Below are 27,084 nucleotides of genomic sequence, written 5' to 3'. Positions count from 1 at the left end.
ATCAGGTAATTTCGACAGATCAACTAGGAAAATAAGGTAAACTACTCCCGGGATGCATAACATTGATAACACACATGAACATGCACATCTGTCAAACACATTAGGAAACTGGTAGTCACTGAAACACTATTTGGCATGTTCAGCAGCTGAATCACAGATCCTGACAAGTTGCACCGCACTGTCGAAAATTCCACCTAGATTTTAGAACTGATGGAGGCTTTTTTCTTGCCATTTTGCTTTAAGAAACTTTATTCAATCGCCTTGTTAGCATTAGGGAAGCCTTTCGTCTGAGTTGATACCTCCTAGGTCTGCTGGAAAAGGGCACGCTTCCCTATGTCAGGATTCAATGTCTGGATTCACATTGTAATCAAGGACCCTTTGTCGTACGGACAAAGCAACAGGACGTAAGTACGTTTTCACTGGACCTATATTTACATGGTGTTCTTATGCTTAGAAATAATGAACAATACAAAACAGGTCAGATAGTATCTATTTATGTTGGTGATCCCTCCTAAAATCATATTGTACAATATTTACAGAATGGAAAATATAAATATAACATAGATAAATGGAACATGACACGGATTATATATAACGTTTGATTGTTGTTTAACGCCGCAATCAGCAATATTCGAGCTATATGACGGCGGTCTGTAAATAATCGAGTGTGGACCAGACAATCCAGTGATTGACATCATAAGCATCGATCCACGCAATTGGGTTTGCTTTGTTTGTTGTTTAACGCAGCACTCAGCAATATTCAAGCTATATGACGGCGGTCTGTAAATCCAGTGATTGACATCATGAGCATCGATCCACGCAATTGGGATACGATGACATGCATCAATCAAGTCAGTGAATCTGACCACCCGATACCGTTAATCGCCTCTTACGACAAGTATAGTCGCCTTTTACAGCAAGCATGGGTTGCTGAAGATCTATTCTACCCCGGATCTTCACAGATTGTAAGAATATTTACTGATGGAGAATTTGTTGATATGAATAAACAAGGAGACGTGTAATTATGTTTCCAAGTTAACTTGTTATCAAATCAAATATTTGTCGGGAAAATAAGTATACATTTACGTTAACGCTCTAGAATAACCTGTCTCGGTTTCCGACACATTTAGGCTAAATAGCGGTAAAACTTATTGAATGGATCGATGAAAATCAGCGATAACAACAGGAAGAAATGATATGACATGTATCAAATTTATCAAGTCATTTTGTAAATTCTTGTCAATTTCACAGTCACGGTAGAGCTCAGCATTGCGACCTGGCTTTAAAATGAGACTAACTGCTTTCTGATACATACACTAAGCATGTTGAGCATGCCTCACGCCCCCATTCCACAAACCAGCCAACATAACACAAAAAAAACTCAAACTTTAAACACCTCAAATCCATTTAGCAAGTATGTAACACAAAATACAACGTCAACACCAGAGAACTATAAGTTTCGAGTTTCCGTCGAAATACATTCCATAGGCCGTTAAAGACATACACGACAAGAAAAGCATTCATTCACATATAAACAAATTATTTACTGTACTCTAAGCGTTGAACCTGGCGTCCATTTTCATGTCATGCTTTCACCCACACACACACATGCGTGCATTAGGAATTATATAACTGTGTAAGACGGCATGAAAAATAACAAGCAAAGTTAAAAAAAATTGAAGGAACATGTAATTAACATTCATGTCAACTTTCCATTTGGGGAATGGCTGCAAATACCAAAATGTCAGAGACGATGAACTCCATTTCCAAGCTGACCTGGATGAAAATTGCTTTGGATGTCTCTGGATTGCTCTGAGTTGCTTTGAATTGCGCAGAAATGGAGAGACTGAATGACGACTTAATATATAAAAAATAAGTACAAATTGCATTTGTATCTTGGAAATAACGTTTGGATATATGGAATGGTTTGTAATAAACATTATTTTTGTCAATTGGTTGTTCAAATGAAGCTCGATTAACCTACTTCAAATCCAAAAAGGCATTTACCAGTTATGGTTATTCCGATAGGCTTAAGTATAGGGGACCAATAACGCCTACATGTACCTGACGATTTTTTGCAATAGATGGTGAGGTAAGAAAAGCTCGGATTAGAATTCAATCCCACGTACATTTCTATAGGGTCTGCAATTGATTTTTGCCATCTGTTATAACGGTATTTATCTCACAATGGTGAAAATACAAACCGGCGTGACATGTAACAAAGACCTTGCGAAAGACATGAGAATACTGAGTACCACTGAGAAGGCAAGATGGTCGTCCAAAAAAATTAATTACGTCCTTGAATGCGAAAGTAAACCATATAATACCACCACTGTTGATAAGACACATTTTGAGTTCGCTTTATCTGCCGTACTTGACAATGTCAAGGACATTGGTGTGTATTGTTGGGGCGAGCAAGATGGCGGCTTGTGGGTGTCCAACATGGCTGTCATGTAGCTCGTTATGATAGCCGAGCATCCTCTTCGCAAGTGTGTCTCGTAACATACTTTCACCTTATCGAGCCAGCTGCAAAGAGAAAAACCATTAAATAATTAATAGTAAGTGAAAACATTTGACCATACGCTCCATCTCGATCTACTCTGGCAAGATTTCCATAAAAGTGAAATATCCGTTAATGACTTAAAATGATGAATTTTTTGGTCTGACGTGACCTGTAAATATTCATATCGACAGAAAATTCTCCGAGGCATTTAAAGCTTTACACTAAATATAACAAAATCTACATCACGACGAGGTAGATTTTAACGCCTTCACACATTATACCAATGTGGGTGTGACGTTACAGCTACTAGGCTACCATACGGCGGCATGCAGAATGAAATGGGTATGGTATAATTAATGCAATATTCGATTTGTTCATAACTGGTATTATTTTGACGTTCGAAATCTTCATATTTTGAGCGGGACGGTTGAAAGCCATGGCCGCAGTGTGATCAGTTGTGTGTGTCTGTCAATACTATATCAACAGGTCAGTGAGTGAGTGACTTTTTATCGGACAGCCTGTGGCTTTGTGTAAGGACAAATCCACATGTAGCAGGCCAAAGACACCGTCACGGCAGCTAGGTTGATAGCATGTCATCGTCCACAGGTAGTTTGGCAAGTTGCTCATAATATTAACTGTTTCTTCTTACATTTTTATTGATACATGTAACCGAGGTATAACTGAAATATTGCTTGGTGCGGTGTTAAACATCATTCACTCACTCATTCAATGTTAAACATTTTCCGATTGCGCATGACTGCATGCACACTCTATGTTTAGGGGATATTTCGACTGAAAGCTTACTTTTTGCATTTTACAATACGTTCACTACATCTGATGTTCAGTCAAGTCAACTCAACCACTCCAATCCTCTTCAATGACGCGCACAAATAAGGCGCATTGTTTAGTGAACTTTCTGTACCTCCGCACCTTCGTTACCTACCAAGAACGAGATACATATGACAGCTAATAACTGAGTGCCCGTCCGATAGACAGTTTCATGATGTGTAAAGAGTTGGATTCATTTAAGAGCCAGTTTGATTATTCTATTTATAAACGATTCCCGTGCTGGGCATCCCCTGTTGTCACATAAAGCAGTGCAATATTAAATTATATTTTTCATATAGACTGCAAATCAGTCAAATAAATGTGAGGTGAGGTGAGGTGAAATTGGGTTTAACGTCGCGTCCAAGATAAGTGCACTTATATAGCGACGTGCATGTACGTGTGTGTGTTTGTGTGGCTGCTTGTACTAGTCCGGGCTGATGCCGATTTATAGTGCTAGCCCACTGAGATACCATGCCGCAGTTTAACATGAATACCCCACTCAGACACAGTATACTGACTCCGAGCCGACCAGTCCTTGTTTTAGCCCCTTAATGCCGAGCGCCAGACAGGGTAACAACAAGTACCATCTTTTAACGTCTTTTGGTATGACGCGGCCGGGGATCGAACCCCGAACATTCCGCTCTCCGGGCGGACGCTCTACCACTAGACCACGGAGGCGGTCCAAATAAATGTGAAATCAGTTGTAAATCATGAATGTGAAAATAATGGACGATAGAAGTGTCACATCAGATCTGTAACACCATGTCTGTCTAAAAGTGAAGAGTAAAGGGAGCTTACTCGCAACTACTTCCTTTCCGCGGTGGGCTCAGAATAGCAAATGAGATGACGTCAGATTGTTGGGGGATTGTTGCTAGGCAATTCTTCACTGCGCAGGTCTTTTCATTTACACAAGCCAGCTCTCTCTTGATAGCTTAAAAAGCAATTGATGTTATGTAAATAATTTATCTTACACATATATACTGCCTATGAAGTTAACGCATGCATAAATAAAGTGACAAAACCATTCACCTGATGGAGTAAGCATATACTCCGAAACGTTGACAAAAGAAGTTGACATCCAAATGTTCTCTTCCTTATTCAAATCTGGTTTACGCACAAAAATAGTTAAAGGATAAGATGTTGCACGATATGGTATTCAATTGAATCGCAGATCTTGGCAATGAAATTAATGCCTTGTATAATTTTATTCAGTATTAACAGATAGGGCTGTTGATATCCTAACATATCTATTACATCAGTTTGGTGAATGCTTTAGGAAGAGGGAGAAATGTTTTCATTCCTTACAGCAGCCTGTTTGTTGGGATGAAGAATGTTTTGAAAGCATCTAAATATACGCTGTTGAGTGAATTCAGGAAAGCAATGCTAATTCTGATTTACAGGTGTGTATTAAAGAAAGAAAGAAATTCAAAAATGTACGTACCAGAAAAAGACAGTTTATAAGAATACAACCCTTCGGGAATTATTTAAATGTAAATATAGCATGAAGGGTTTGTGGATGACTATAAAGCATTCCGCTACCTCAGAAATAACGCTAGGAAGATGGATTCAGTATTTCAGAAATTATTCGAGAACAATCAACAAGCTATAAATGATAATTTGGAACAATTGGAACAATTTCTGAGACATGAATTTGAGAAAGATGAAATACGTGAGATCTAAAGTGTATAGTTTACTAGAAGCATCACCGAGGAGGAGATAATTTGAGCGATTAAAGAATTTAAGAATCAACCTCCTGGATCTGATGGACAGGTTTTGGAGAACACTCTTTGACATACATCCTACCTTATCTATCACATTTAATAAAGTTTTGGACGAAGGGCAGTTTCCAGAGAAATGGAGCGATGACAGTGTTCAACCGTTGCACAAAGATGGTGACATGGCACAACCAAATAACTATAGAGGTATCTATTTATTGAAAGTTATTGGGAAAATCTTGAATCTTAAATAAGAGAATCACAGAGTGGCCAGAAATGAATAGTAAAAGTTTTACGAGGAACAGGCTGGCACCAGAGAAGGATACTCATCGATAGATAGTATGTTCATACCGCAATCAGTGAATCATAAATACTTATCCTAGCGAAGTGGAAGAATTTATGTAATATTTGTCGACTTCTCCAAAGCCGTTGATTCAGTGCAACACTTTCTGATAACTTTGTTGTGAAAAAATAACCGGGAAATGTTTAAACCTACTTAAGTCAATGTACTCGTGTGTAAATACATAAAAAGGAGTAAGCGATTATGTTAATTGCTTGGTGGGAACAAGGCAAGATAAGTCACACATTGTTTGTCCTACTTTTAAACGAATATATTGAAATGATAAAACATTCAGAATGCAGAGGTACATGTATCTTCGTCGGGGACCTTTTAACTAATTTGACAACGTTGTAATATGCATATGACATGATTAATGCAGTTGACACAGTATATACAAGCTTCAATAACAAATTGACCTCTTGTCTGACGTTGGCAGTGAATAAGGAATGAAGGTAAATAAAGAAAATACTAAAAATGTAGTGTTCAGAAGAGTTTTTTTTTTTAAATGTCAGAGAAGTGGTATTTTAACGGAACTATGTTCCAAAAAGTATCTCGGAATATCGATGAGTATCAAATTCAAGAAGACACTTAATAGATTTAAATGGGGAAGTCATTATTTACACATAGACACGGGCAGGTGGGAAAATATTCCAAGAGAAGATCGACTTTGTCGTTACTGTCATTCTACAGGAGATATATATCTCCGTTGTGGGAGATAAAACATATTTTCTGCTTGTTTGTCCAACGTATAACAGTTTAACATTTACTTATATATCAATACTTCATTAAATATGTGCAACTGACAAAACGAAGCTTTGTAAGTAGAAGCTTTTTCATATTTCATTTTTATCCAAAGGAAGTATTCGATAGATAAAGGTTGTTTTTTTGTTTCCTGATGAGGAATTTGATTCATATTTATTAAAGCTGTTTCAAACACAGCATATCATAAAGCCACTTGAATTTGTAAAGGTATCCATAAATTTAAACATTATGTACATTAAAATGAATGACATTAAAATAATATTCATATAATATTCATATAATGCCTTGTCCTCCAATATCGTATTGAAATGAAGGTCCTCTCTCTTGTTAGAAACCCTAGACTTATAGAGTGCGAGACTCCACACGCAGATGGGTATAACGGAAGCGGTTGACAATATTACAAATGTGAAAGAATCAGTGTGCCAGGCCCATGTTTTAATTCCCTGCTTCACCGCCGCGCGAAATATGGATTACAGGAAGTCTGTCATGACTTGTTTATTGAGGGTGTACTTACTATCCAGGAATCGACACGTGAGGTCCATTCTCTGTGCCAGTATCTCCGGGTACAGAGACGCCAGATCACAACGCTCCCTGGTCGCTACATGCTCCGGGCACTCGTACAGCTGCGTGAAGCACTGCCTGACGAAGGCACTTGCGTTGCGTCTGCAATAACAACATTACGTTTGTATAGCTATCAAACGAAGGTTTGTCGCCATTTTGTAGCTGCTGTGATTCCAAAGGGTTTTACAAAGTATTTAGTAGGGCTAACCACAGTTTGTAACCACACGACTCTCGAACGCTACAACCCGGTTAATAATAGACAGACAGACAGACAGACAGACATAACGAAGCCATTGTCGATTTGCAATGTCATAAACGGCATTGTTTTCACACTTGTGCTATAAAAAGGCAATCATAAGCCTATAATAAGTCAGTTGTCAACATTTTTCAAGTTCGAAAATGCTTAGACTCAGAGCTGTCGATCGGAACATCGCCATAGGACGTACTCAAAAAGGTGAATCGCAGTCTACTGTTGCACGCCACTTCAACGTCCACCATAGGACCATTTACCGCCTTTGTAACCAATACACACAGTACAATTCCACTGGAGGCCGTCCGAGAACCTGCTGACCGAGAGTTACCACCCCTACACAAGATCGCTGTATTCGACTGTTCCACCTACGTCGTCACTATGCCACAGCTACGGACAGTGTAGGACGCTTCCCTAGTTTCAGGATGATATCGGACCAGACTGTCAGGAACCATCTTCGCGAGGCTGGGATTCGACCCAGAAGACCAGTTATCACTGTTTTGCAACAGATCCATCGACAGCGACGCTTGCGTTGGTGCCATAAATTACAGCCTTGGAATTTGAGAAACTGGAGACGAGTGTGGTTGAGCGATGAATCGCGATCCTACATTACGAGATCAGACTTTGTTGTGTTTCTTGGAAATTTGACAGCAAATCGCTACATTAATCAAATTCTTCAACCTCATCTTCTTCCAATCATTGACCGCCAGAAGGGGCTGTTTCTACAGGACAACGCTCCGCCGCACACAGCTCGCGGCACGGTAGACTACCTTCATAATGCCCACATCAACGGCTTGGCCTGGCCGTCGGCATCTCCAGATCTCCAGATCAGAACACGCCGCAGACACTCCCACAACTGGCCAACGCGTTACAAACAGAATGGCACAGAATCGCACAGGACAGAATTCGTACACTTATCCAGTCAGTGCCGAGGAGATGCAGAGCCATGGTTGCTGCCCGGGGCGGTCACACGAGTTCAGTGCAACCTTGTGGCCTTAGGTGAAAATGAACACTTTTCAATTCATTTGTTCAACGCCAACATGTATCTATCAGGCTCAAAACTTCCATATTTGTATCTATGGTATTGAATTAAATATATCGATTTTTAGGTACATTAAATTTACTAAAAATCTACCTGTGCATTTCCTTTCTTGAAGAGTATATATATATCGTTGTATGTACAAAACACGTTCGCATAGTGGTGGTACAAGGAATAGTGAGTGAGTGAGTGAGTGAGTGAGTTTGGTTTAACGCCGCTTTTAACAGTATTCCAGTTATATCGCGGCATGTCAGCTTAATGTGGGAGGAAAGCCCGAAGTGATGCAGGTCTCAGACGTTTACCACTTCGGTGAAACCCACGAGCGCGGGTATGGAGCTGACAAACCTAGAAACATAATTGGGGCGAACCGGGATTCGAACCCACAATCATAGGTTTCTGGCGTGCCCAAGGGCCGCAACTCTGGACGGCGAATCGCGGCGCCTTAGGCGACTGGGCCACCCGTGCCCCCTACAAGGAGTAGTAGTAGTCGTAGTAGTAGGAGTAGTAGTAGTAGTCGTAGTAGTAGTAGTAGTAGTAGTAGTAGTAGTAGTAGTAGTAGTAGTAGTAGTGGTAGTAGTCGTAGTCGTAGTCGTGGTGGTAGTGGTAGTGGTAATGCTTGTAATAGTAGTGGTGGCAGTAGTAGTAGTTGAAGTAGTAGTAGTAGTAGTGGTAGTAGTAGTAGAAGTAGTTGTAGAAGTTTGTTTGTTGTTTAACGCAGCACTCAGCAATATTCAAGCTATATGACGGCGGTCTGTAAATAATCGAACCTGGGCCAGACAATCCAGTTATTTACATCATGAACATCGATCCACGTAATCGGGGTATGATAACATGCATACACAACAATGTGATCACCGCCTCCCTTATTACCCCAACCCTGTTGTTTTTTGTTTTCTCTTTATTGCTATTTTAACTTCAAAAGTCCTCTCAACGACAAGTTTTAAAACAAATTGACACTAGTAGTCGGCTTAGCCCGTAAATTAGCGAAAGATCACGTAACTATAACAAACGACTGAAAGAATAACACGCTGTAGTACAGTTACGTGCTTCGTATCAGCTGAGCTACATCAATATTTGAGTGCGGGTATATAGCAGATATTATACAGGCGCTTCATTTGCCAACGATTCTGTCACTAACAACACATAAGGACAAAAGAGTTATTTCCCTTCCTTTACATTTAATAAAATGTGTCCGTACGTTTGGTTTTATGCCGCTTTGAACAATATTTCAGTTATATCGCGGCGTTTCAGCTTAATGTTGGAGGATAGTCGGAAGTATTGCAGATATTTGTCCTTTAACACAGTGGTGACCCCCGGGGACGGTGCTGAGAAGGCAAGAATCCAAATCAAGGCGATTTGGGGACTCCGACCTACAAGGATATCACTGTGACGCACACGAGGGGCGCAACACCAGACATTGAATTACGGCACCTAGGGCGACTGATACACATCATGTTCCCAGAATTAATTCTTTAATTCGAAAAAATGTGTTCCAGGTTAAATGTGGAAAACACTTTCGCATATTTGCGGGGCGGTGGGGTAGGTTAGTTGTTTAAGCGTTCTCTCGTCACGCCACGGCCCTGGGTTCGATTTCTCGTGTTTCTGGTGTTTTTGGTGATATTGCTGGAACATTGCTAAAAGCGATATATCGCGATTCTAATCACATTGCAAAAAGATGACCACGTGGCCACAACGTGATGTAAATGTAGTTTATTTCTTCTTCAAATGGAATTAATTAAGTATTGGCATGCAACCAGAACAAACCTGACGTAGCATAGTACTTCACACGCGTTGGGACAGTGACTATCGTTATATACTACCCTTTATACTACAAGTTAAAAAGGGTCACGGGTGGCCCAGCCGTCTAAGACGCCGCGACTCGCTGTGCAGAGTTGCGTCCCTTGGGAACGCCAGAAACCTTTGATTGTGTGTTCGAATCCCGGTTCGCCCCGGTTCCCGGGTTTGTCAGCACCATACCCGTGCTCGTGGGTTTCACCGAGGTGGTAAACATCTGAGACCTGCATCACTTCGGGCTTTCCTCACACATTAAGCTGACACGCCGTGATATAACTGGAATAATGTAAAAAGCTGCGTTAAAACCCAACTCACTCACAAGTTAAATAACACCCACAATTGGAAGACTGTGTGTTTCAATAAAACAATCCACTTTCGTCAAAGAAAAAAAGGGCGTTCTTTTAAGTCGTATATTTCTCTTCATGTTCCTTTGTTTTTTCTTTGTCGATCGTTGTTGTCGATTACGCTGTTGCTGAGGATTAAAAAATTAAATAAACACGACTGTTGCGTTTTCATTACTCTGTGTATAATTAATGTCATTCCCAGTGATTACAATAACGCACTATGATTTATGTACATATATTACGACAGTCCTTACGTCACAAACAGTTACTCTTTGGTCTGTGCTGTCTTCGTATTAACCTGATTCTCTGTGTGTATATCGTGTATCTAGTCCGTGTGTACGTGTGTGGTGCACCACCATTGTAGTCGTCAGCTGGTCGTTATTTCTGATTGTACCGACCTGCAGTGAGCGGTGATCTTTTCAAAGCTGTCCACTGCCAGCAGGGTGTCGTGAAGGAGAAGTGGCATGCCGTCCACCTCGGCGTGGCACACCTGTACCTTCTCCAGAAACGCCTTGGAACAGCCCTGACCTTTAGTCTGTGACGCTTTAACATGAAACATGACATATCATATATATAAATGTTGCTTCAACCTCATGGCATGCGTCATTGGAGCTCCCTGGGTTTTATGATTGCATGTTGGAATCTCATATACTCGCCCTGATTACACAACTACTACTACCACTACCACTGCTACTACTACTACTACTACAACTACTACTACTACTACTACTACTACTACTACTACTACTACCACCACCACTATAACTACTACTACTGCTACTACTACCACTATAACTACTACTACTACTACCACTATAACTACTACTACTATAGCTACTACTACTACTATAACTACTACTGCTACTACTACTATAACTACCACTACTACTACGACAACTACCACTATAACTACTACTACTACTAAAACTACTACTACTACTACCACTATAACTACTACTACTACAACTACTACTACTACAACTGCTGCTGCTACTACTACTACTACTACTATAACTACTACTACTACTACTACTACTACTACTACAACTACTACTACTGCTGCTGCTGCTACTACTACTACTATAACTAGTACTACTACTATAACTACTACTACTACTACTACTATAACTACTACTACTACAACTACTACTACTATAACTACTACTACTACTACTACTATAACTACTACTACTACTACTACTACTACAATAACTACTACTACTACTACTACCACTATCACTACTACTACTACTACTACTACTAAAACTACTACTACTACTACTATAACTACTACTACTATAACTACTACTACTATTATAACTACTACTACTATAACTACTACTACTACTATAACTACTACTACTACTATAACTACTACTACTACTACTACTAATATAACTACTACTACTACTATAACTACTATTACTACTATAACTACTACTACTACAACTACTGCTACTATAACTACTACTACTATAACTACTACTACTACAACTACTACTACTACTATAACTACTACTACTACTACTACTATAACTACTACTACTACTACTACTACTACCAATATAACTACTACTACTACTATAACTACTATTACTACTATAACTACTACTACTACAACTACTGCTACTATAACTACTACTACTACTATAACTACTACTACTATAACTACTACTACTACTACTACAACTACTACTGTGTGTGGGGCTATATGATTTGAATTGGATGGGAAGCTGACTGCACGCCATGATGTAAATGAACGTCTGAAAGTTGCCGAAGACAACAACAGTTAAATACTACCGTTCTTCACTCACTCACCCACTCACTCACTCATTCACTCACTACTGCATTGAGTCCTGACTTCGACTTCCCTACTGTGCAGCAGTTTCCTGGTTCCATCTACATACAAGTGCTCTCGACGTTCCTTAACGCCCCTCGGAATGTAGTTCAGCCATGTCACGGTGTTTAAGCATAATGAGTCAGGAAAGCTGAAGTTTACCCAAACTTATATCACTTTAGTGAAACTCAGGAGCACAGGTTGCTGACAAACAGGCAAGAAATCAGGGGCGAATATGTCATGCGAACTCACGATCACAGTATCCTGACATGCCTAGGGGACGCAACTCTGCCTAAATCGACTGGACCAACCGTTTTTCTACAGCTTTAGGTCATTGGTCATTAAAGAGTATAAAGATGAGAACACCAAAGCGGTTAAAAGAGGCGTAAAACCATACTCACTCACCCACTCTATTTCCCAAACCGTGTTATGACTTGACTATTGCTAAAGCCGGGGTAAATCTCCACTAACTCTCCCATTCATCATAAAATTATCCGGTTACACGATTCTCTGTGCAGAGTTGCGTCCCTTGGGCACGCCAGAAACCTATGATTTTGGGTTCGTTTCCCAGTTCGCCCCGATTATGTTTCTAGGTTTGTCAGCTCCATACCCGTGCTCGTGGGTTTCACCGAAGTGGTAAACGTATGCGACCTGCATCACTTTTGGCTTTCCTCTCACATTAAGCTGACATGCCGTGATAGAACTGGAATACTGTTGAAAGCGGCGCTAAACCCAACTCACTCACTCACTCACTCACTCACTCCAAAACAGGCATGATTTTGGGATTCCCTTACATATAAAACTGACATGACGTGACATTACTAAAATACCTTTAATAACCCCAAGCCACTCACTCACTCGATGTAAGGAGATACGCAGGGGTTAAACCCAACTCACTCACTAACTCCGTTAGATCGGCTTGATGTAGGAGGCGGGATCATTATGAGGGTTTCAACCCCACGAGCACCGGCCTCAAGGAGGAGGAGCATCGGATTGTGCCTCAGCGGCCTGGGTCGCCGTGACCTCGAACACAATAGGGAATGACTGGCACGCTTCTCCCCGTTATCAAATAGACAGACGATTTAACCAAGTTTTAAATTGTGTACTTGAGAATATGTTTAGACTATGTTTACTTCCTATGATGAGGGTGCCAATCCCACTTTGATGCGCAAAAGGGGAGCCCTGTTAGTGGTATTCAGGATGCCGGGGGGCAGTACGCTGGCTGCAATAAAATGTTTATCTGGTGCGCGGATGCCAGAATTTCAATGTAAACATTGTGTTTCTAAACATATGAGAATACAAGGTCAAATATTCGTCATCAAAATCCCAGTCTAACTGACCTGTACCAGTTGTTTACACTGATATGACTCTTAAATTTAATATGAGTTCTTAAATTTAGCCGTATGCCTGGCGTGAGAGTGCGGCCCGTTCAACCGAACGGTACCGTCCCGAGTGTCACTGTCAGTATTACAAATGTCCGGATTAACGAGTCGATGGTACGTAGTGGTTAAACGTTTCCATCAGTGATAGTACGGAATAGCTGAGACCGGATAAACGAGGTTTGTATGTAATATTCGCTCTATGCCGACTCTGTTGTCCGTTGTCAGCACTCTGGAACAACGTTAGGCCACATAATTGATATTGTGGTGTACTTAATTTTGGCTTGTGAGTAGGTATATAAAAACCATAAAAACAACTTTACACATGAAAAAGTAAATTTTAGGAAAATCCCAACTCATCAATAGTATAACGCAGCCACAGTTATAAAGAATGGGGCAAACAAAACATCATTTCATCCTTACATTAGCAACATAAGGTCTCACACTTATCATGCAGTTGGTTTAAATCACGTGTTTGTCTACCTACAAATACTGCACGCGCACTTTGGCTACAAACATAAACCCGATGTATTAAACAACTGCCAACAGAAATTCCGTTATTTACATTTTGTTTGATACGACTAATATTTTCACATATTTAACTTTTCTTTAGGCCGTGAGTACATTTGGCATGAAGTGATTGGGTCATTTGGGAGAAAATAAAAGCTTATTTTGTTTGATATGTTTATTATTTTGTTTAACTGTAATTTTGAGTTTGTATAATCCTTGTTCGGGTGTTTGCAGTAGCCAGTGCCTGCTATACAAAATGCGTTTGATTAGTGAGTGAGTGAATGTGGTTATGTGTCGCTTTGAGGAAAGTTCAAGGTACATGGCCTGAAATGGGCTTCACACATTGTACTCGTGGGGCCTGGGGAATCAAACACGGGAATTTGGTGGGACGAGGCAACGCTTTAACCACTAGGCTACCCCTTGCGTTGGATTAATCGTCTTGCTCAATAATTTATGTAAAACCTCAGCATGTACCTTTTAGCATGATTTTGAAGTGGTGTCGAATAAATTGTCTCCTCCATCAAAGATAAACAAACATAAAAGAAACGTATTTCAAAAAGAAAAAGAAACGTAAATTAGATTTATTTTATCATTCTGGCTCCTCTGAATTCGAAAACCGGAAAGTAAAAAAGCTGTCGCCAATGCGTTGTGGTCTGTACTCTGCGGCTGTTAAGCAACCTGTGGTGTGTGCGACTGCTCCACTAACCTTGAGCTAACTACTCGGTCTGAGGCTCCGGCTTACCGCAGACACGTCCATCCATCACGTCCACCCAATTAACCTAGCCATATCTCGTCAGCGAGTTCAAGCACTTGCAAACAAACATGTTTGAAGTTGAGCGATACTTTCATCAAGTCATGCATCCTTACAACTACCATCACCATCACCATCAGTAGATTCAACATCATGATAATATTTCGTCGCGACTGCTGATCGAAACTGTTTATACAAAGACACGGCTTAGAAGGATCTTCAATATTAAGTACCATGAATGGGTTTAGGGATCATTACGTGAGGCTTTTCTATACTCAAGTCCATAAGAAACTTTACACATGAAAACAGGTATTTAGGAGATCGAAACTCATCAATAGTATAGTGAGTGAGTATGGTTTTACGCCGCTTTTAGCAATATTCCAGCAATATCACGGCGGGGAACACCAGAAATGGGCTTTACACATTGTACCCATGTCGGGAATCGAACCAGGGTCTTCGGCGTTTAGGAGCGAACGCTTAAACCACTAGGCTACCCGACCGCTCCTCATCAATTATATAACGCAACCACATGTGTAAACAATCGACAAAACAAAACATCATTTCAACTTTACATCGGCAACATAGTGTCTCACACTTGTCATGCAGTCCCCAAATTGATAGAGTCACGTGTTTTGCTGCCTTCAAACACTGCACGAGCTCTTTGGCTATAAAATGAACAAAAACTACATTAGTGTATGTACATCAATTGAAAACCGCCAAGAGATTCCCGATTCACAGCAGAAACCACGCATCGCAGATACTTAACTTTGCGCATGCGTAAAACCTTGCAGACAGTGACGTCATCTGCAGTCATGACATTAGGGAATCGCGTGAGTCGATAGGCAGTAACAAGAAGATTGCGTGCTGCTGGTATCAGAGCTCACCGTCTTTACAGAACGACGACGTTGACAAAGATATCGTCAGGCAAGATTCCAATGGGCCAGACGTGTAAGGCGTTGGCAATTACGCGGGTGGCGAAGAATCATCGTCCTGCCTCTCCAAGTATGATGGCAGGACAAGTCTTCAGACGAAGAAGGGAACGCAGCGCTCGTGGTTGCATTCACGAAAGTGAACAAGACGGAGGTGGCAGCGTCATGGCGTGGGGCGCCTTGACATCACTAATGGTAATCTGACAGGGACGACGTTGTGCTCACATTCCTACAGTAACAGGGAACCGTCTCCAAAAAGTGTTACTCCAGAACCCTCATTGCATTCTCTGTCGGGACTTCTTCGGCCAGAATAACGTCAATGTCTTGCAATGACCAGCACGCCCTCCAGACATGTCTCCCGTCGAGCATCTTTTGGACCATATTAGCTGAATCGCCCCCCCCCCCCCCCTACCCCCCCACCCCCGACCCTTCCATCCTATGTGGGATTTATCTGTGTTGAGGATAAGGTACCCGGTTAGCCTTAATGCTGGGGTTAAATATCTACATTATTGATTTATTATAAATATGCAATATTTGCGTTACATTACATTTTGGATTGATACAGCAAATATGTTCACACATGTTAACTTTCTTTTGGACGTGAGTATAGGTATTAAGGCGGCATACTTGATACTGCATCAGGTGAACGTTATGGACACTCGGACTGAATACATGTACAACGGACAGTGTTTTATTTTCACTTTAGTGTAAGCCCATGTTCATCTGTACGGTGGACACATCGGGTACAATAGGTCTTCTGCAACCCATGCTTGCCACAAAAAGGCGACTGGATTGTCTGGTCCTTTGAGTTCGTTATAACCGTAGTTTACTGTCTATATTTCTTTCAGGTAATATTCAACAAGTTTAAAGATACTAATTTATCGATAACTGATGTGGAAGCGCCATCTTGTTTGACAGAAATGAAAGAACGATGTTAACAAGGATACGAAGGAGGTAATTTTAACAGCGCTCTAACGTCATTCCATTATCACCTTAACTCAAAAAGTGTACTTTATCACAAAAAAACAGTCGGCGCCTTTAATCTTTTAACGAAGCATCGTATAGAGACTGCACATTAATTAATTAAGTTAAACAGTTAAACCTCGTTAAATCGAGTCCCCAGTGACACAAATGTAAAAAAATAAAATTATCGTATTTCGACACAAATATGGTGACCAAACCATAGTGCTGATAAGACCTCTGCCCGCACATATGTTTCAAGTTCAACAAGTTCGATATTTTTACTGTTGATAGTTAAAAAATATTCTGAACCATTTCCTTTATTGATATTGATTGATTGTCTGCACTCTGCAATATTCCAGCTATATTTTGCTGCGGTCTGTAAGTAATCGAGTCTGGACTATACAATCCAGTGATGGACCTCGTGAGCATCGATCCACGCAATCGGGATACGATGACATGAATCAACCAAGTCAGCGTGCCTGACCACCCGATCCCTCTGGACAAGTATAGTCGTCTATACGGCAAGCATGGGTTGCTGAAGACCTATACTAACCCGAAACTTTACGGAGTCCTTCTTTAAAATGAGTTGGTGGGATAGCCTAGTGGTTTAGCGATATCTCGAACTGGCGATGAAAAACGGGTTCGATTCCTAATATGATTACAATGAATGACTTCCAATTCTGGTGTTCTCCACATTGACACAACTTGGGAAGCGTTAAGCATCTTCTTTTCAGAATGTAGCCAAGATTGGAAGCATGAATTCCCTTGATAAATCTATGTAAGTCTCTTAGTGTTTTTGAACTTGACGGAAAGCAGTTACGTCAATTAACGGCAAATTAATCAACTTTCAAGTCTTTCCTTTCAACAGAGCAGAGAATGATTGTGAACACGTTTTCTCAACAGAGGATGCCAACGCGCTTTGAGCAGTCTGGTCTTCAATTAAAAGCTCTCTTAAACGTTTGCGAGTTCACTTCCATTTAACTGAAATACCGTCCTTGTCGGCAGATAGTCAATATTCCTCTTTGTTGTTCAGCGTAAAAAGCAGAAGCCTTGATCAGTTGGTAACATGGTGTATACGTAGTTTGAATAGATTCAAGTTCCTGATGGGTAAATCTATATGGTTTGCTCGTCACAGACCTCTACTTCCTTAACTGTTATTTTCACCTCTTCCCCTTCGAGTTAAAGGGGCCACGCTGCAGATGCAGATAACGGTTATGTAAAACACAGGACGAGGGTAAATCCTGAGTTTAGACCCGCCGACCATGACCCCGGAAGTCTGGTGCGATATTGACAGTGTCTCGTTGTGAAAAGCGTATTCGGTAATGCTTAAAAGAACAGAATAAAACGTCAGTAGTTGTAGAGATATTTGAAAGCATTTGAAACTTGAGATTACAACATGGTCGAACACTGGCCTACATCTAGTGAATACACTGCAGTGTGTTTTATTTCTAACCGTCCTGTTCTCCTTGACGCTAACACTGCAGACATATCCTGTATTTTAAACTCGCCATACGGATATGCGGGTTCTACGTTGAAACCTCGCTATAAGGACATCTATTGTCTAGCCATGCTGCCTCGAGTCACGTTATATTAGGAATAGGATAATCCCACTGCGCATATAGTTGAATCCTATACCACGTATGTGTTAATTATCCAACGTGGTATAACTGGCAATTAAATTTTTGAAAATGTCCAAATTAATATGAAACAAATTAGAAATTCATGGATATATGCATCATTGGGTATAACGGGACATGGGCAATACGTCACAATGGATGGTGGAGCAGTCCGCTGGTTATAAGGTGACTCGTTACGCTACAAGTCCGAGTTCGATTCCCAAGTTTTGGTATGCCATCGCTGGAATTGTGTTCAAAGCGGCGTAATGCATACTCACATACTGACCATAACACGATTGTAATCCATTGCAAAGTGTTCAGTCTAATTGCTTTTCGTGTTGAATGTATAGTGATGTATTCAATTCTAAAGACTTGAACTACTGGTGCAGTAACCACGCCCCAAAGAGTTTGACATGATAAGCTTAGAATTAATAGAACAACTGTAATATATTTATACACACCGATACCGAACTATCTGACTGGCCATTCGCCGTCTTGTAAAAACCCATACGAACGATTAAGGGGAAAAAGAAAAATATAGGGAAATAAGCTTGACTGTCAGTACATAAGATATAGCGTGCATACAAATTCAACACGTCAGAATCCGATGCGTATTTGGTAAAGAAGGTTAGGAACCTATGATATTTGTTTGTTTGTTTGTTTGTTTGATGTTTAACGCCGCTCTCAGCAATATTCATGCTATATGACGGCGATCTGTAGATAATTGAGTCTGGCCTAGACAATCCAGTGCTTGATATCATGAGCATCGATCAAAGCAAATGGGACATGCATCAACCAAGTCAGCGAGTCTGATCACCCGATCCCTTTCGTCGCTTCCTAAGACAAGCATAGTCTCCTTTTACAGTAAGCATGATTTGCTGAAGACATATTCTACCCCACCCCGGATAGCACAGCACTCTACTGTGTCTAAAAGTAAGTGTTCCATGTCATCCCCATCAGAATGTGTAGATAACTCTGATATGTCTGTTTAATGTAATGTGTTTGTAAGTATGAACAGGGATTAGAAACCAAAAGCACTGGAGGCTGGGAGTTAAGGTAATACCTGCACAGCAAGTTGCAGATTCCAACAGCTTCGAATTAACTGGAGTTCAATGGAGAGAGCATGACATGTAAGATGGAGTTTGTACTAGGAGTTAATTTGACGATATATCGATATCACGGGTTAACATTATTCAAACTCAACAGATCAAACTATGCCATCTGTTCAGATATATGGGGCATCAATTTTGTATCTTTAATCGAACACGAATATTTGTCTTCGACGTGTTCGAGTTCGAGGTCTCAATACGACCTCGGCCTTGTCAGCAGTATACACGTTTTTGTGGTGACAGTCAAACACCGTTGTGTCGAAGTTGAAGGGACCTACGTAAATACTTTAAGTCATCCGAGGTTCGACACAACCGAAAATGATGAATAAAGAAGGAATACGCATGGACTATGCTTTTACTTCGAGACAAGGGCGGTCGGGTGGCCTAGTGGTTAAAGCGTTCGCTCGTTACGCCGATGATCCGGGTTCGATTCCCGACATGGGTACAATGTGTAAAGCTCATATCTGGTGTACCCCGCCGTGATATTGCTAGAATATTGCTAAAAGCGGCGTAAAACAATATACACTCACTCACTCACTTCGAGATAACCATAAGTTCGACTCATCCATGTTCGACACATGTGGAAATGGCGTACATGTCTTCTTCATCATGTTCTTCATCATAACCCCTGCGTGGGACAAATCCTAGATTCGCAACGATTATTACCGTTGGTATACAATGGCCCAATGGGGTGCACGGTTGGCCCATTCATCTAAGGCGCCACGAGTTACTAGGTTTGTCAGCACCATACCCGTTCCTGGGTTTCAACGAAGTGGTAAACGTCTGAAACCTACATCACTTCGGGCTTTCCTCCCACATTAAGCTGACACGCCGCGATATAACTGGAATACTGTTGAAAGAGGCGCTAAACCCAACTCACTCACTCACTCACTCACTCACTCCAAAACAGGCATTATTTGGGGATTCCCTTACATATTAAACTGACATGACGTGACATTACTGAAATACTTTTAATAACCCCAAACCATTCACTCACTCGAGGTATGGAGATAGGCAGGGGTTTGTTCCACAACAGAATTGACACGTGTAACATAATATAAAATCGTACTCAAAACAACATACCAAATACAAGAAATATTGCAAATAATTATGAATATCCATACACGAAAGAGAGGACCTCCATAAACAAAAGAGTCATCACAAACCCGCGTCAACATGTAGAACATGATCAGAGGACATAAATCACTTAACATTGAATACATGAATGATGTAGCGTGAATACTTACCTAAACTCAGAAACACCAACCAGGGAAGACACAGCGACCCCGTCACAGCCATGGCGGTGATGTGACTGCCGTTCACGGACGGTCCCGTGCAGGAGCCCGGTCGTCCGGAAGCTAGCCTTGCCCTAACGATAATCAAATTAACATCAAGGCCTAGCCGTGCTATCTCGAAATTCAAATTTCCTTCCAAGTCAATCGCGATGCAAACAGATTCACTAACGATAGACTTGGAGTGCGTTCTCAGCGCGGCCTCATTGAAGTTTTTCCTCATACATTTTCATAACTGTTGATTTAAGAGCGTTTGCCGTTCCGTGTGATTCCTTGCCCGTCTTTTACTATTGCGACACGATTAGGCAGGAATAAATATGTTTCCGCATCTCTCCCGGAGGGCGGACTATTTCACAGAGTAAAGTTTTATTTCCCTCGTTTCATGGCAGACCCGTGGTCCCCAACTCACTGCGTATCTGGAATCTGAATTGGAGAACGATTAGCATTACCATGCGTGCCCCTGCGTTAACTCTTGTGATTCTAAAGCTGCGTGGACGAATAAGACAAATCGGGAAAATATGGAAAGATGAAATGTTTCAAATTACCTTCTGTTACCGGAGGAAATTTAATATCCTCCTCCTTTTTTTAAATAATTGGTGTGGTTGTTCAATTTTAAGGAACACGTACAGAACGCCACTCACCCACTCTCTCACTCACCCACTCACATACTCATTCTCTCATTCTCACACTCACTCACTCACATACTCACTCACTCACTCACATACTCATTCACACACTCACTCACTCACTCACTCACTGACTCACCCACCCACCCACTCACTTACTCACTCACTCACTCACACTGTTCACGGATGTTTGGTAGTGTCAAGGAAATCTGCATTGTCCTAGATAAACAAGGAAGGGGATGTCCGTTTTTGTTATATTAGGAGCAAAGACAAGGAACTTTATCAAATTTAACCTCAACCAACAGTGCCTTTCTTCTAAACACAATAGTTACAGGAACTGTTTCCAGCCACTCACCTGCATATACAGTTTTGTTGTTGAAACAATGGTGGCCACATGAGTTGCGTCCCTTGGCTGCAAGGAGGATCCGCTGGTCATGAGTTTAAGACCCGCCCTACTCTTGCTTGTAGGTTACGTCGAACTGGTAAACGTGTAAATTAAACACGATTCCCTCACACACAACAAGATGTGAGTTCAATTATGTCATTATCTTAACAGTAGCATCCAGTTAAAAAGATGCGAATGTCTAAGAAACTAATGTGAATGCTACTGATGACGGTGTTTCGTCAGGTCATGCATGCATGTACATACTTATGACAAACAAACGGATGTCGCAGTTGCGTCCCTTATTCGTGCCAGGATCCTATGATTCCTCTGATTATGATCCTTGGTCTGTAAGCACATGTGCTCTTGGGTTAGCAATGATTTCCTTTAATTATGGGAAGAGGCTTGGTGCTTATATTTTCTCTAAAAAGGTAATAAATTGGTTCACTTTTTCTTCAACATTTAGCTGACATGACGTGTCATTCAGTTACCCATGTCACCAACCTACGTACCCACCAACTCATTCACCCATTACCAGCTCACTCACAAACTCAAACCAAACCACTCACGTACTCACTCAAACCACCACCCACACTCACTCACTCATTTATAAAACCCACTCACTCTCTCACTCACCAAGAACCCATAAAAAACACTCACTCATTCATAAAAACCCCACACTCACTCACCCATCAAGAACCCACTCACTCGCCTATAAAAACCCACTCACTCAATCACTCACTCACTCAGCCACCCGCTCAGCCACACACACTCACTCACTCACTGACTCAGCCACCCGCTCAGCCACCCACACTCACTCATAAAACCCATTTACTCTCTCACTCAGCCAGAACTCACCCAAAACCCACTCACTAACTCACCAAGAACCCACTCATTCACTCACCAAGAACCCACTCACTCACCCACCCACCTACCCACCACCCTCATTCACTCACTCACTCACTCACTCACTCACCATATCTATGCGTTAGGCTGTATAGGGTGTAAGTTACAACGCGTAGAAGATAAGGGTCCAGGCAGAGGTTATTGGCTAGACGCAGTATTATCTGATTCTTGATAAGGCAACAGGAATGAGGATGTTCTGTCACTCGTCATAAACACCAGTAGGAAACAAAGCTCATTCTGTTGGCTCTACAGTTTCCCCTGTTGGTAACGGCAGTCATTTGTGTGAAGAAAGTGCCATTGTCAGAGCAATCATTGCTAGTCGTTATGGTTGATGTCTCCCAGTGGGACACAGCGTAGCGAAAAAGCAATAATAGTAATGTTTTTGTGATGTTTTGTCTGGCAAAATCTCTAATTTTAGAACATGCACAGGCGAGAGCATGCCATTTTAAACAGCATGCACGAAATAATCAATTTTAATGACGCTATGGTTGCCAGTTGAATGTTGAATGAATTATAGTTGATCGAACAAAACATTTATATATTTTTTTATGCGAAACGATGAAAGGTGTCTGTTTAATAGGTTAAATTCTTTACTGGTTGCTATGTTACATAACGACAATAATAGTATTGTGAATGAGATATATTTGAAAATAGTCTGGTGAAATTGGTTACATTGGTGGCCTGGTGGTTAAAGTATTCGCATGTTAAGCCCACCATGCGCCCCATTAAAACGATCTGGCTTCAATGTGGCTCCTTGCGGTGTAAAACACAACTCACTCACTGTCCGGTGGCACTGTCAGATTTTAGGAACAAGGACAGTTGTGTGCATCAATATTTACATATCCAAAATAATAAATAGTGTAATATGACGAAACACGTGAAACACTTTTTGTTTATAGTTGATCAACAAGCAACAACACGTGGATACTATCCGATGTTGTTGCTCTAAGCGTACCTACGAGCCGAAATCCAGAAAATCCACGTTTTCGGGTTCTGCTGAATATAAAGAGTTAAAACGGAGATATTTTTTCTTGGTTATCAAAAACAGATCTACAGAAAAAATATTTCAGTGGATAATTATCCCTTCTGTCAGACCAAGGCAAAGTTTAACATTTTCCTTTCGCGCATTTTTCGTCATTGATCCAAAACTGATCCATCATATACAGTGGAGGCAATGTTTGAACAACCCCAGTCGATCACACTGAGGGCTACTAGTGTTAATCACAATTCTGTGAACACTAACAGATCTCTTTCGATTACTTAATTCTGCCAAATTGCGTTTTGTGACGTTAACTGATTGAGGATGTGACCCAGCACAACCTTAATCGCACTGCTCAGTTAGTGGTAATTCACTTGGCACTCAGTCCATCTTGGGGGTTGATTGTTCTTTTTGAAATAATCATCATTTTTATTTGGTTTAGATATTTTAAACAGAAATCTGCGCACGTGTATCATGCTACGTTTATGACATCGGTAGATGATTTTGTGGTAGATTAACGAGAGCAGTTTCGGGGGATATAGTCGTCTGAGGTCGAGTTGTGTCCGTTAGACTTGCTGGGTTCGAGTCCCAGGTTCGCCCTGATTATGTTTCTAGGTTTGTTAGCACCATACCCGTGCTCGTAGGTTTCACCAACGTGGTCAGTGGTTGAAAGCTGCATAAACACCCTGACACAATGTATACTGGTTTAATTTATGTGACTGTTTGTTAAAGTCATATACATGTAAACACTTAATATGATTTTGTTTTAACTTATGTGAACCATTGTTAAAGTCATATACATGTAAACACGAAATGTGAATCTGTTTTAACTTATATAACTCTTTGTTAAAGTGATATGCATGTAAACACGAAATGTGATTCTGTTTTAACTGAAGTGACTCTTTATTAAAGTCATAAATGAAAACACGAAATGTGATTCTGTTTTAACTTTTGTGGCTCTTTGTTAAAGTTGTATACATGTAAACACGAAATGTGATTCTGTTTTAACTTATATAACTCTTTGTTAAAGTGATATGCATGTAAACACGAAATGTGATTCTGTTTTAACTGAAGTGACTCTTTATTAAAGTCATAAATGTAAACACGAAATGTGATTCTGTTTTAACTGAAGTGACTCTTTATTAAAGTCATAAATGTAAACACGAAATGTGATTCTGTTTTAACTTATATAACTCTTTGTTAAAGTTATATACATGTAAACACGAAATGTGATTCTGTTTTAACTTATATAACTCTTTGTTAAAGTTATATACATGTAAACACGAAATGTGATTCTGTTTTAACTTATATAACTCTTTGTTAAAGTGATATGCATGTAAACACGAAATGTGATTCTGTTTTAACTTATATAACTCTTTGTTAAAGTGATATGCATGTAAACACGAAATGTGATTCTGTTTTAACTTATATAACTCTTTGTTAAAGTCATATACATGTAAACACGAAATGTGTTTCTGTTTTAACTTATATAACTCTTTGTTAAAGTCATATACATGTAAACACGAAATGTGTTTCGATTTTAACTATGTTACTCTATTAAAGTCATATACATGTAAACAAGAAATGTGATTCTGTTTTAACTTATGTGACTCTTTATTAAAGTCATATACATATCAACACGAAATGTGATTCTGTTTTAACTTATTTAACTCTTTGTTAAAGTGATATGCATGTAAACATGAAATGTGATTCTGTTTTAACTGAAGTGACTCTTTATTAAAGTCATAAATGTAAACACGAAATGTGATTTTGTTTTAACTTTTGTGGCTCTTTGTTAAAGTTATATACATGTAAACACGAAATGTGATTTTGTTTTAACTTTTGTGAGTGAGTGAGTGAGTGAGTGAGTATGGTTTTACGCCGCTTTTAGCAATATTCCAGCAATATCATGGCGGGGGACACCAGAAATGGGCTTCACACATTGTACCCATAACTTTTGTGACTCTTTGTTAAAGTCATATACATGTAAACACGAAATGTGATTCTGTTTTAACTTATGTGACCCTTTGTTTAAGTCATATTTCCGGAACCAGACCAGATGTTGCCTGGCCCCAGTGGTTCTACACAAGGAGCTTCACATCACCGAGCAGAGTTGTGCCCCATAGTTATGCAGGATCCGCTAATGTTGAGTTCGAATCCTTGACACGTATTTGCATTGATCACGACCCTTTGCATCTCAGCACTGTGACTGTGTTTGTGGGTTTTATCAAAATGGTAACGACTTGCGTGACCTTGGGCTTCCCTCCAACAATATTTTAACTTGATAAAATGAAAACAAATGTGAAAGGTTGATCACATTCCATTTGTATGGGTCGGTCGATTTGGCTACAAATACTAAATCTATACAAAAAGGGCGGATTCCTGCAGTGCTGACGATCTTTACAGTAACAGTGAGTGAGTCAGTTTGATTTTGTGCCGCTTTTAGCAATATTCCAGCAATATCACGGCGGGGGACACCACAAATGGGCATCACACATTGTACCCATGTCGGGAATCGAACCCGGGTCTTCGGCGTGACGAACGAACGCCTTAACGACTAGGCTACCCGACCACCCCCTTTACAGTGACAAGTGCTCATTGAAGAAGGTGCTTATTCCTGTATGTCGAGTTGTCTACCAAGATATATTTCAACAGCTGTGATTTGATAAAGAGAAAATATATTAATACTCTCACTCGTTATATGTTTCTCATCCGTTAACTGGTGTCCCCGCCGTGAATATTGCTAAAAAGCGGCGTAAAACCATACTCACGCACTCATTCTAATCCGTTAAAATGAATGACAAAAATCATATAAATGATTTATAAGTCATAACTGATCAAGGACACAATTTACATTTATATTATCCTCTTGATTCATTAATAATATAAACAATTATATTTTTGTCCGGTTTGTGGATACAAAAACAACAACAACAACAACAACAACAACAACAAGTGCCACGTACATGTTATCCCATGCTCCACTTCAGGCAGCAATCCCTCTGTTGGGTTGTTTTGAGCACGTATGGTGTCATATGTATCACATTTGTCAGCGAGACAGATGATAGTGACAGACCCATGTAACAAGTCGCAGTCTTATGAGATCATGCATGTCCGCAGTGGAGGGCGCCCGAGGCGACGTCGTTTCCGTCCATGCAGTAGAGATAAGCCACACACCGACACACGTTGGAGTTCTGCGGGAAACACTGGGTAGAGCTGGCGTGACAAAGACACAGCGTTCAACGCTAATGCGTCGTGTTATTAGAACCACATTCCTGCTACAGGCGAGTTATAGTGCTCCGAGTGAGTGAGTGAGTGAGTGAGTGTGGGTGGGTGGTGGTTTGAGTGAGCGAGTAAGAGTGAATGAGTGAGCTGGTAATGGGTGCGTGGGTAGGTGGTTGTGAGTGAGTGAGTGAGTGGGTGTGTGTGTGGGTGAGTGAGTGAGTGAGTGAGTGAGTGAGTGGGTGGGTGGGTGGGTGAGTGAGTGGGTGGGTGGGTGAGTGACTGAGTGAGTGAGTGAGTGAGTGAGTGAGTGAGTGGGTGGGTGACTGAGTGAGTGAGTGAGTGAGTGAGTGAGTGAGTGAGTGAGTGAGTGAGTATGGTTTTACTCCGCTGGCAATGTGACTGCGGAAGACATAGGTTTCACGCATTGTACCCATCTTGGGAATA

At 40.7% G+C, this 27,084-nt stretch overlaps 1 protein-coding gene across 3 annotated transcripts; it reads right to left on the bottom strand.

Annotated features, from left to right (window-relative positions):
- Positions 1–487: 487 nt before the first annotated feature.
- LOC139445039 (uncharacterized) lies at positions 488–26,467 on the bottom strand. 3 transcript variants are annotated; one of them, XM_071226103.1, is made up of 7 exons: positions 26,382–26,467; positions 20,478–20,599; positions 15,207–15,278; positions 10,535–10,679; positions 6,663–6,811; positions 4,130–4,262; positions 488–2,526 (listed from the first exon to the last, which is right to left on the bottom strand). In XM_071226103.1, coding segments are annotated over exons 1-7 (858 nt in total). In that variant the 5' UTR covers positions 26,384–26,467; the 3' UTR covers positions 488–2,291. The 3 variants fall into 3 exon arrangements, with proteins under 3 accessions (XP_071082204.1, XP_071082202.1, XP_071082203.1); XM_071226101.1 differs by lacking the exon at positions 26,382–26,467 and having other exon boundaries at positions 20,478–20,921; XM_071226102.1 differs by lacking the exons at positions 15,207–15,278; positions 26,382–26,467 and having other exon boundaries at positions 20,478–20,921.
- Between the last annotated feature and the right edge of the window lie 617 nt (positions 26,468–27,084).

This window comes from Haliotis cracherodii, unplaced genomic scaffold (assembly GCF_022045235.1).
Source record: "Haliotis cracherodii isolate W230 unplaced genomic scaffold, xgHalCrac1.p SCAF_6, whole genome shotgun sequence".
Classification (NCBI taxonomy): Eukaryota; Metazoa; Mollusca; class Gastropoda; order Lepetellida; family Haliotidae; genus Haliotis; species Haliotis cracherodii.
The sequence above is the reverse complement of the archived record's forward strand: the minus strand, read 5'-3'. Positions and strand labels throughout refer to the sequence as shown.